The sequence below is a fragment of the Lepidothrix coronata genome, unplaced genomic scaffold, assembly GCF_001604755.1.
Source record: "Lepidothrix coronata isolate B3197 unplaced genomic scaffold, Lepidothrix_coronata-1.0 Scaffold13, whole genome shotgun sequence".
Classification (NCBI taxonomy): Eukaryota; Metazoa; Chordata; class Aves; order Passeriformes; family Pipridae; genus Lepidothrix; species Lepidothrix coronata.
Window position 1 is genome coordinate 2,460,165 of NW_016690193.1, and position 10,968 is coordinate 2,471,132.

At 42.5% G+C, this 10,968-nt stretch overlaps 1 protein-coding gene across 6 annotated transcripts in view; it reads left to right on the forward strand.

Annotated features, from left to right (window-relative positions):
• Positions 1-9,475, forward strand: part of EPHA5 (EPH receptor A5) — a 200,407-nt gene extending 190,932 nt beyond the window's left edge. For 4 of the 6 annotated variants that reach the window (XM_017805944.1, XM_017805949.1, XM_017805946.1 and 1 more), the window contains 2 exons: positions 921-1,076; positions 9,288-9,475. In XM_017805944.1, coding sequence (XP_017661433.1) covers positions 921-1,076; positions 9,288-9,393 — 262 coding nt within the window. In that variant the 3' untranslated portion in view covers positions 9,394-9,475. Of the gene's footprint in view, positions 1-920; positions 1,077-4,770; positions 7,262-9,287 lie in introns of those variants that run through there. The other 2 variants (XM_017805947.1, XM_017805948.1) reach the window with 1 other exon arrangement.
• The last annotated feature ends 1,493 nt before the right edge of the window (positions 9,476-10,968 follow it).

The window sequence follows — 10,968 nt, forward strand, 5'->3', positions numbered from 1 at the left end:
CTTTGAGTCAGCTGGGACCTCTTCAGATTCCCAAGACTGCTCAAAAATCATTGAGAGAGGTTTTACATATACATCAGCCAGCTCTTTGAGGATTCTTGGATGAATCTCATCAGACCCCATACATTTGGAGGGATCCAGCTGGAGCAGCAGATCCTGCACAATTTCAGGGTCGACTGGGAATTGGTCATTCTCACAGTCATGGTCCTCCAGCTCAGGGCACTGAGATCCCCTTGGTCTGTCATCCATGCTGAAGACAGAGGCAAAGAATGCATTAAACACCTCTACCTTGTCTCTGTCCCTGTTTGTGAGGTGACTATCCTCATCCTGTAGTGGTCTGATGTTATTTCTATACTGCCAGTTGCTATTAATATATTTGAACTCTTTTTATTGTCCCCCATATTTCTGTCCAGCTTCAACTCCAGCTGAGCTTTGGCTTCATGAATTTTCTCCCTACGGTGGCAAGCAGAATCTCTGTATTCTTCCCCCGTCACCTGACCTTGCTTCCACTTGGCATATACCTTCCTTTTTTGCCTTAGCTCCAAAGGAGATTGCTGCTCAACCAAGCTGGCCTTCTGCCTTGTCTGCTTGACTTCTGACATTTGGGAATTGCCTGTTCCTGTGCCCTCAGGGGTGTTGCTTGAAAAGTGACCAGCACTGATGGACCCCAGCAATCTTCCCTCCTTTTTCTGCTTTTGGTATGACCAGAAATGGCAGGAACTCAAAAGTGAATGAAGTTACAGGTGAAGTGATGTGTTTGATACATTGCATAACAAGCCTGCTGGGAGGATTTAGGCTGCAGCAACCACTGAAAATGGAGCAAGAGAATCATCTTTACCATATAAAAATACAAGTAACTTGAGTCATGTTGTGTACATCTCGATACTGATTCTGTTTGCTTCTTTGTTTTTGCTTGTCTTTAGAGTATCAAATCTGTTGGTGGAGCACAGTCCAGTTGGGAGTGGTGCCTACAGGTCGGTGGGTGAGTGGCTGGAAGCCATCAAAATGGGCCGATACACAGAGATCTTCATGGAGAATGGATACAGTTCAATGGATGCAGTGGCTCAGGTGACCCTAGAGTAAGTAGTGCTCAGATCATTTTCACCTCATTTTTTGGAATTGCAAGGGGAAGGGCGGGGGAAGACAAACCATTCAAAAATATGCAGGGATGAGACTGCAGAAAGGAAAATATTACCCTTTGTTTGCAGTCTACAGTTTCTCATGTAGCACCTCTGTTGATGATAACAAGTGCAGGCAAGACTAAAACTTACAGTCACTACATTGGCAGCCATCACTCTGGCTCTTTTACTCACAGATATTAATGCATGATTTTGAGTAATTGCCAGGCCATCGTCTCAACATAATAGCCGTTGATTATTTGAGGTTACCAACAAATAAAATCCCCACCCTTCTAGTAAATGTATAGGTGCTAGAGTCCCTGCTGAGATATACCAGCTTCACACCAGATTAGCTGGTTTCATGGTTGATCTGGATGTAACCAAGTGGACAGTCAAGCCCAGTAAGGCGTGGAAATAGTATTCAACGGTAACAGAAATAGATACGGCCAGTGCCAATGGAAGAGCATCAGCAAACCCACAGCTCTAGGGGACAGACTTCGTGGCTGAGACTCTTTCTTCTGCATGTGCCCTTGGTTTTTGCACGTGAGTATGACTGCAGTTGGGGCAACAGCACTAAAATTACTTGCTAAATGCCTTGGGGCTGGTAATTTGTTATGCTCAACCTTTAACTGCCTGACTTGCTTGTGTAATTATGCCAGATTTTTCTCCTACTGCCTGCCGCTTTCTCAAACTCGCTTCAAAGCCTGCCTTTCTAGCTGGGTTAATTTGAGCTTAGTTTACTGCAGGCATTAGGGCAGAATGGGAAGAATTATGCTCTGTGCTGCTTGGGAGAAGGTTGTGTCTCCTCTCACCACATGCAAATTACCAGTGCACATACAGAATTGGTGCCGAGGGTTAAGAGTAAAACAAGAAAAATCCCCACACCCCACAGAACTGCAGCATTTCCTCCTGTCTGCCACAGGGCTTGCTGTGGAGCTCACTGTACAGCATAGGAGGTCCTTTGCCTGTGATGCAGGTTGGTGATATCTCTATGGAGTTCAGTTTCGCGTTACATACATGGAGGGAGTGCAGGAACATATCTGCTCTCACACTGATTTTATTTGCTTCACTCATGTTATCAATTTGCCCCTTACACCTGGACTCATCCAGTCTTTCTTCAGGCGTTTACATGAAAACCCTGAGCTAGGGATGAAATCCTCTCTAGCAACTGTCTGGGAAGTCAGGGTGCATGGATTTCTACCTAGATCCTTTTTTGAGTTCCTGAGATTCTTACATGTTGCTTCCCAGCCTAGTCCTGCGATTACATGCCGTGTTACTTTGGCTTTTGAGGACTGCACAGTTTAGATTGGTAATCTACAAATGTTAACCAAGGAAGAGGACCATCCCCAGGATGCCCACACAGCAGCAATACTTAGTAGTTGAATGGAAAGAAGAGGGATAGGATGAAGCAGTAATTTAAGAGAAAAGGAGCATTCTCGTCTACTATACCACCTCATTCTTATAACCAGAGCAAATTCTGGTAGAAAATACAGATTGTCTAAAACACATCACAGATTTATTGTTGTTACATCACGTATTTATTGCTGTTTAGCTGAATTAGCCATGTCAGAAAAGAAAACTAGGCTTCTAGTTTGTTCCTCTTTAGAATTTTATGTAATTTCAAGAGCTCTAAATGAAATGCTCAGAAGTGAAATGCTTTGGTTTGGATCAGAGAAAGTGTTGAGTTTAAGCCCAAGTTAGTGGGCAATTTTGAAAGCAAATTAGAAGTTAGTCATGTAACTTCAAACAGTCTTACCATCCCTCTGTGCTGATACAGTCTTAGCTTTCCATGCTGCTGACAAAACTATTCCTAACCTCCCAATTCCTCAATTTCAGATATGAAATTTTCTCTTAATTTGACTTTAAAACTCAACTATTTCCCTGTGTTTACTCTTCGGTATTCCAGAAATTTCAAAAATATCCCCCAAGATCTTTTCAGGCTCCCCAAAATGTGTTTCAAAATGGTTGTTCTAATTGGCAGTGAACCAAGGAACCCATTATCTGTACAGTTCTAGCCAGAAAGGCAAGTTGGTCTGAAGTCTTCAATGAAATAATAGTTGCCAGAGATGCTCTGACCTCCAGCTGCAAAGCGCCTCTAAGGCCCCCTCACCAGGTCCCAGTATGTTCTCTATAGCACAAGTGTCATCCTGCTCACCCCAGTGGAGACAACATGTCTGAGCTGCTCAGCTTCAGCTTTCTTCTGGGCTTTTACAGCAGCAGAGCGGTGCAAAGAAGCTGATGCCTGGGAGCCTAGGGAGCTTCTGCATTTTGGTTGTTTGAGTTTTTATAAAACGAAAAGAAGCATTTCATGGATCCATCTTGCATTTTAGTTGAAACTGAAAAAAAGGTTGAAACTAATTCGAGCTAGTTAGTTATCCATGCCAGTAAATAAATTCCCTGTCCCCACCCCAGCTACCTGTGGACAGAGGTGCTTGCAGAGATGCTTGCTTGGTTCTTCTCTCTCTCAGCCCACATACCTTTGTGTTGCAGTGCTGGTTTAACAAGAAGGTTTGACCCCACTCAGGTTTATTTTAGGGAAAACAGTGGAAGACTAATTAAAAAGACAACTAGCCATCCAAATCAAAACTTCTCTCATCCCTCTCAGATATAGGAAAAAAAGACAAAAGACCAGATTTTCAGCTATTAAAAAAAAAAGAGAAACCATCATAGTGGCTAAAGAGGGAAAGCGTCACATATTGAAGGCCTGAACCACATGCTCAGATTGATGTAAACTGGCAGGTTGCCCTTAAAAAATAAAGTAAGGGAGAAAAATGGCTCCTAATGCGCTCAGCTGAGACTCTCATGGGTTCCCCAGAAAATAAACAGAATAAGCAAAGTTCTTAAAAGGTTGATATACTGGTGGTTTTAGTTTTCTGGAGGTTTTAATATTTTTTTCTCCCTGTAAAAGGGAACAACAAAACATTTTGTACTCTGCGAAGGAGAATTCAGGTTAAATGTTCCTTGTCATTTTTAATACAGGCAACTGTTCTGTATATTACAGAGCTGGGACTTGGGGGGATCAGGTGAAAAGATGATCTGAACATCTGAAAGAAGCTTGCTTTCCCCAAATGACATCAGTAAAACAATCTTTACAATTTAAGAAGTTGCCTTCAAATACCATCCAAAATGGTCTTCACCAAATTCAAACTGTGTAGGAGACAGATTTAGAAATTAGATGGAGAAAGGAGAACTCAATAATTGCTGCCAGAAAAGGCAGGAGAAAAAAAATATAATGAATGTAAAGAATTCTTAAAATCTACTGAAAAAAAAAAAATTACTGGTGCTGTAGGAGGGGTTGGCCAAAACGCTCACAGGACTGGTGACTGTGGGGGTGCCTAGCTTATGGCTTCTTTACAGGACGTGGTTGAGATAGGGTTGAGATAGTAGATGTTCAGCTTCTTTTTTTTTTTTTTAATCCTCCCTCCCCTGTCATGCAAAGCAAAATCCTGATTACCACCCTGATTCTTTCAGACTAACGGTTTGGTGCATTTATTTCAGGGAAGAGTAGTATTAGTGACAAATTTCTGAAAGCAAAAGATTAAAAACTGATGAATATCACCCCAAGTCCTAAGCTCTGCCTGCTTAAGCAAAGACCTGAAAATGTATGTGTTCAAACAAAGAGTGATTTCTACATTTAGCTCTAATTCTTGCAAAGGGATGAATCACCTTGTGAAAAGTGGAGCCTCACCCTCCACCCCCTCTTTCCAACTGGATATCAGACTTGAAGGGAACCTTTCCAGTGGACCAGACCTGCTCTTTAAACTTGTGGACCACCTAGTGACTTTGAGTGTGTCTGGAGCTCTTTCAATCCACTGCAAGAATAACTTTACAAGGACAATACTCAAGAATAGATAGATCCATGACATGAGTTTCAGTCTGATCCTTGACTGGACCAATTACTAACCATGTGGACTACATATTTTCACCTTTTGAAAGATCTGTACTCACTGAATCTCAGGACACCCTGTTGTTTGTTATTAGATGAAGAGCTCTGAATATTTGTAATAACATGTGCTGTGTTGCTTTGCATTGTATATATTTTTTCTTCTAAAATAAAATAAATTATTTATTAAATGTTATACTGAATGAAGAGCATTTAAGAGTTCACCTGCTCTAGATGCTTATTTTTAACCTGAAATCTCAGTCCTGAGATTGTGATGCTGTGTCTGCTTCTGAACAAATTCTCATCTTGTAATCAAGTAGAACAGGAATTATGAATAAGAGCAGATGAACTCTTAAAACAATTTTTTTTAAGTTCCTCATTTCATGCAATAGTCCCTAGCAAGTGGATTCCTCTCTCTTTAGCATCGTCTGAAGGTCTTTGAGGTTCTTCTTGTTTCCCCCCCATTCAAACTGACAACTCACTAACTCCATGAGTAGTCCCAGTCTGCATGAGCAATTGTAGTAATACCAGGCTCAGAAGAGTGGTGAAATCTGGCCTGGATGGGAGATGAAATACAAAACATCTGTGATAGGCTGATGGCTGCCAGCCATGGAGATCATTCAGGAACCTGTCCCTTTTTCTTGCATGACTAACTGGCTGGTGAGGGGGTTGTGTTTTATGTGGAAATCCAGTCCTAGTCTACACTGTGTTTGGCAAACTGGTCCATGGTGTACAAGTAGTTCTATTTGTAAATAAAATGTTTTAAATATATTTCTTACAACATGGAGACTGTGAATTCAACCCGTGCAAATGGAGGATATAGCAGGGAAGGGGATACCGTGTTGTCACTGTCACGTTGCAGCTGGACTTCTGTGTAAGGCTGTGGTAAGAGAGCAGCATGCGTGCAGCAGTATACAGGCTGTTTGGGATGAGCCCACACCAATTTTCCCCTTTATTTCCTTCGCTTTTTGGTCACCTTAGATCAGCCTTTTAGTACCGTGTTGACAAGGGATTCGAATTCCTGCTTGGTTTCATTTTCAGCCCAGTGTGACTGAAAGAAATGAAAAGGGGAGATTTTCTCCCTAAAATAAGAATAAAAGTTGTCTCATGGCTGGGGAGGTCAAGTATTTTGAAGCAGGGAGGCCACACAGCACTGGGGTACACGTATCTCTGCTGCAGCAGCACACACAAAACCCAGCACCAGGGATTGGGTCACTCCCACAGCAAGGTGCAGCCTGTATCCTGATTACAAGTGTTGTTTGCCCACGGGTCTTAGCTGTGCCTTTTCTCCCTCTGCAGAGCTGAGCCCAGTGAAATTACCACTTGGCTGCAGTAACATGAGCCAGACAGCTCTGGACTGGAGCTTGAGAACAGCTGTTTTGCAGCCCTTTGGTACAGAAGTTGCTGGGAGGTTTTTGTCCCCAAACAAGCTGGTTTGCTCACCCAATTCTGTTTAAAATTGACTTCTGCCTTATGCTGCTTCAAGTCCTTCAGCACTGGATGCACAGGAGGGTGCAATGTCCTGTAAGTCATGCTTAAAAATGGGAATTAAAGCTCCTATGTTCTCTGGGCAGTTTTTGGAAAGTTTTGTTGTTGTCTTTGCTATGCGCAAGGTGGCTTTTGAATAAAGCTGCTGATTTTATACTAGGTGAGCATCTGGCTCAGGAGCTTTGTCTTCTGGTTCATCTGTGCAGAGGTGAAAGACCCCATGGTACTGTTTTTTGCCTCTCTGAGGAGTCCCCATGCCTTTGGCTGGTGGCTTCACATTCGAGAGGATTTGATATTCCAAAAAAAAATAGACTGGATCCCCTGGTGAGCAGCTAATGGATTGAAACCAGAAACTCTTTCTTTCTTCTTTCCCTCTTGTAAATCAATGAGGCAATCCTCAAGGATATTGAGTTAAGGGGAAACTATATGGGGGGGAAAAAAGGCTTTGTAGTGAGTAGGCAGTTTTTTATTAGACTGATGGGGCTGTGTGTGAAATGTGAAGACATACATGCCTTTCTCAAGGTTTCGGGCTATTTTTTTCGGCACAACATGCAAGAGTATCAGAAATTATACATCTCTGAGGTACATGCTACTGGATTTTCAAAAGAGCTCAGCTTGCATTTTAGATACCTGAAAAAGAAAGCTGAATTTTCAAAAAGTGCCAGCAGAGCAGCACTCAGCAGGGGGAAGATGGATGTTGGCTCTTTTAAAAATCAGGTCCTATACTGTGTTGGTTTTTGGGTTTGTTGGGGTTTTTTGTTGGTTTTTTTTTATCTTTGGTGTGAACTTCCAACTGTGCTGTGTACATAAAATAAATTGCATGTAACAATAGCATTACTTCATTTTCCTTCATTATTAAGATGGCTTGTTGAACTAGTTTCATGAATCAGTGGAGGCAGAAATGAAAGCATGTCCCCCTGAGAAGGTAGAGACCTTTTACAGGTGCTGCAGCCTTTTCTCTGCCAGGTAAGGAGCACTGCTGATGTGTCTCATTGACCTCCTTTGCTCCGCACCCCTTAGATTGTGATTTCCTTTTGCATCATTGAGATGCACTGCTGAAAAAGGGTACAATAATGAAATTATATGTTTAGCCTGAAGCAAAAAATCTGGTATTTTCCAAATCAAAAGGCTGAGAACATGACAGTCCTTGGAGAACAACAGATCTAGCTTTTGGCTTCAACTAGTTTATGTGTTAATGTATTAGCCTTCACTCAGGATTGCTTTTTATTCAAAGCAATGTTCATCTGTGAATTTTTGGATATGGATGGTTGGTTGTTCTTGCACAGGAGTTTCTGTCCAGAATGTGAAGCTGCTGAGAGAGGTACGCCTCCACGGGCAGCTCATGCGTTGCGTGAAAATATTTTGGTGGCCACTACACATGTACACCTGCAGTCCAGCACACAGCCGTGCTATGAACTGTAGGCTACATTTGCAATACGTCTCAGGGGATGGTTGGGCTCCCAGGTGTTGCTGGTGATCCCCAGACTTTGCATGAATGTGCCAGCATGGTTTCCAAAAAACAGCTGCATATTCAAGGAGGTCAGGTCTCATTGGCTTTCAGTGGAGAGCTTTGTCCTAAAAGACTTGCCCACAGCGTGTCAACAGTCTAGGATTTGTGAGTGTATTGGCAGGACAGTAAGGCCTGACTTTGCTTTCTACTTCCAGACTGGACTGAGTAAAGGATGTTTCAAAGGGCTGATATTTCTCTTTTGGAAGTCTTCAGACAAAACACCATGTCTCCTATAAGTCAAACTGCTTCTCTAGCAGTTTCTGTGTCTTGTGCTGGAAACACACGCGCAATTGTCTTGATGTTTCTTCTGAGCTTTCATTCCTACAATTTCTTTGTTAACACTTTTCCACCTAGTAAGAAATCTATGCAATTATACTCTGCCATAACTGATGACCTTATTTGGCTTTAGATGTGTCATTGAATCTAATTACCCAAGGTCCTGCTGTAGTATCTCTAGGAGACAACTTGTCCCACTCCTGTCTTTGGATGGAATAAATTGTCCCCTGGAGGTGCCTCTTTCACACCATTCACGTGAATCGTGGTGATTGCCTTCAACTGTACACCTAAATTTTAGAGGGCTGAGTTCATGAGAAAAGAAACTTTCCTTCTGATTCTGCATTTTACATAATCTAGCTTATTTTACAGCTTTCCTGCGATGGCAGCCCAGTAGGCAGACTCAACACAAATGCCTTTGGCTTATAGAATTCACCTAAAGCAAAAAAACGAAATGTGGGTTTATGGAAAGATTTGCAAAAACCCAGAAGGGAGCTTTTGCCAATTCCTGTTGACTTTAGGGGGTCATCAGGCTGGTGGCCATGCTTGAAGCTTTTGCCATTTTTTTTTCTTTGGCTTTGCCTTATCTGAAGAGAAAGGAACCATGGATTGACCTCACTTCTTACTGCTCGTATCTGAGATCAAATACTAACCTCTCCCATGAGAAGAGGAAACTGCAACACAGGCTTTCTTACGTGGCTTTTCTCTTGGAAATAGGACTTTTCACGCCTAGCAGAATCCTTGGCCAAAGATGATGCTGACACTTTGCTGTCCAGCCTTTCTCCTTGGACAGTGAGGTGATCTTGTTCAAATCACATCACCTCTCTGAGATGCTGTCAGCCATAAAAAAAATTTTTTACAAATGGGGAAAATAAAACTTGCCAACTAAACTTGGCTTCGGGAGCTGCCAATGGTGACGGGTAGGCGCTGGCAGCAGCCTCAGCGTATGCAGAGCGTGGTGTGTGCGGCAGCGTGTGCCTGAGAGGTCCATGGAACCAACGTCTGCTTTCTCCCACAGGGATTTGAGACGCCTGGGAGTGACACTTGTTGGTCACCAGAAGAAGATAATGAACAGCCTTCAAGAAATGAAGGTCCAGTTGGTGAATGGGATGGTGCCATTGTAACTCGGTTCTAAAGTTGCTTCCTCAAGTGGGTCGGTCCTGCACTTTGTACACTAACCCTGAGATTTATTTTGACTAAAAAAAACTCAAGAAAAGATAAAAAGGGAAATTCAGTGGTTCCTATACCTGAAGGACATTGGCTTCTGATGCAGCGTTTCTAAAGCAGTGTTTGACTAAAGTTTTCCTTTTCTTCCTGTTTGTGTCCTCATTTTCATGAAGTCAATGTAAGATGCATGGAACATGGAAACAAATCTGCTGTATGTGAGGTTAACCAGTCTCTTAAGCTTCAGTGGTGATAACAACAAGCCTCCCCACCACACACTGTTGTACATGGGAGGTACATATATATATATGTATATATATATAGCACCTTTATATACTGAATTACAGCAGCACATGGTAATACTTCCAAGGACTGACTTGAGCAGAGGATTTTTGTAGCCATTCATGGGCTCCCAATAGCTGCAGTTTGCTGAAGTTTAACTTCAAGTCTACAGAAGTGTATTGAAGAGCAATATTAGATTATTTCTCAATAGATATTTTGTTTTGTAAATTTAAAGAAAAAATGCTGTTACACAGCATTAAGTTATAGAGACTAGCATATAAACATGTTGCTTGCTCCATGGCAAATACAATACAGGGTGTATATTTTTTTTTTCTTTCCTCTGTGTTACCAAGTTCTTTTTGTTTGCTCTTCAAGGAGGATAATATGTGATGAAGATGTATATACTGTACAGTTTGCTACGCATCAGGTACAAGACTGGGGCTTTTTCCTTGTTTTTTTCCTTTTTTTCCCCTCTTTCACTTTGTTTTGTCTCCCTTTTGTGTTATCCCTATGCTTTGTATTTTTGCTGCTGTTTCATTTGAGCAACATATAACACCTTCAGAAGTTTTGACTGCGTATGTGAGGTAGAAGGAGTCTGCTTAAATAAAAGATGTTGCCCCCCCTCTTCCTTCCCACCATGGGCTGGGAACATCCAGAAGAAAAGTTCTGGTTTTTGGTGGCCTCCAGCAACAACATGACATCAATTTTCCTGTGTCCTGGCCAAAGATAATGTGGGATTGCCTCTATACCAGCATTTTAGACCAGTAGCTGTCACCCAGTGCAGCCATCACCTCTGTTCCCAGAGCCCAGGAGAGAAAGCATGAGATGGCTTTAGCTGGAAGGAAGGAAATTTTGCTGTTCTTCTACTCATGATGGGGGTTAAGTCCTGGATCGCAGTGTCAAAAGGAACCCGTGTTAATCCAGCATGGAGATTTTGTAATATTTCTTCCACAGTGGAGGTGGGATTATTTTTGGAGCTGTGTTGTCCCAGGTTGTCTCTCCATGCATTTTCGGTTTGGCTATGGACCTGGTCATTTTGGGGCAGAGCACAGAGGGGAGGTAAGAGCAGAGCAGCCCAACATGGTCACAGTGATGGCATCCTGAGGGCAAGGAGATCCCATTCGTCTGGGGCTAGCATGGCTCAGGTCAGCACTAGGTTGTAGCTGAGGTTCAATGTGTCCATTAATGCCCATGGCTGCTATTTTCAGAGGGACCTGAGGGCAACTCGATCCCTCGGGAATCACATCAAGAGA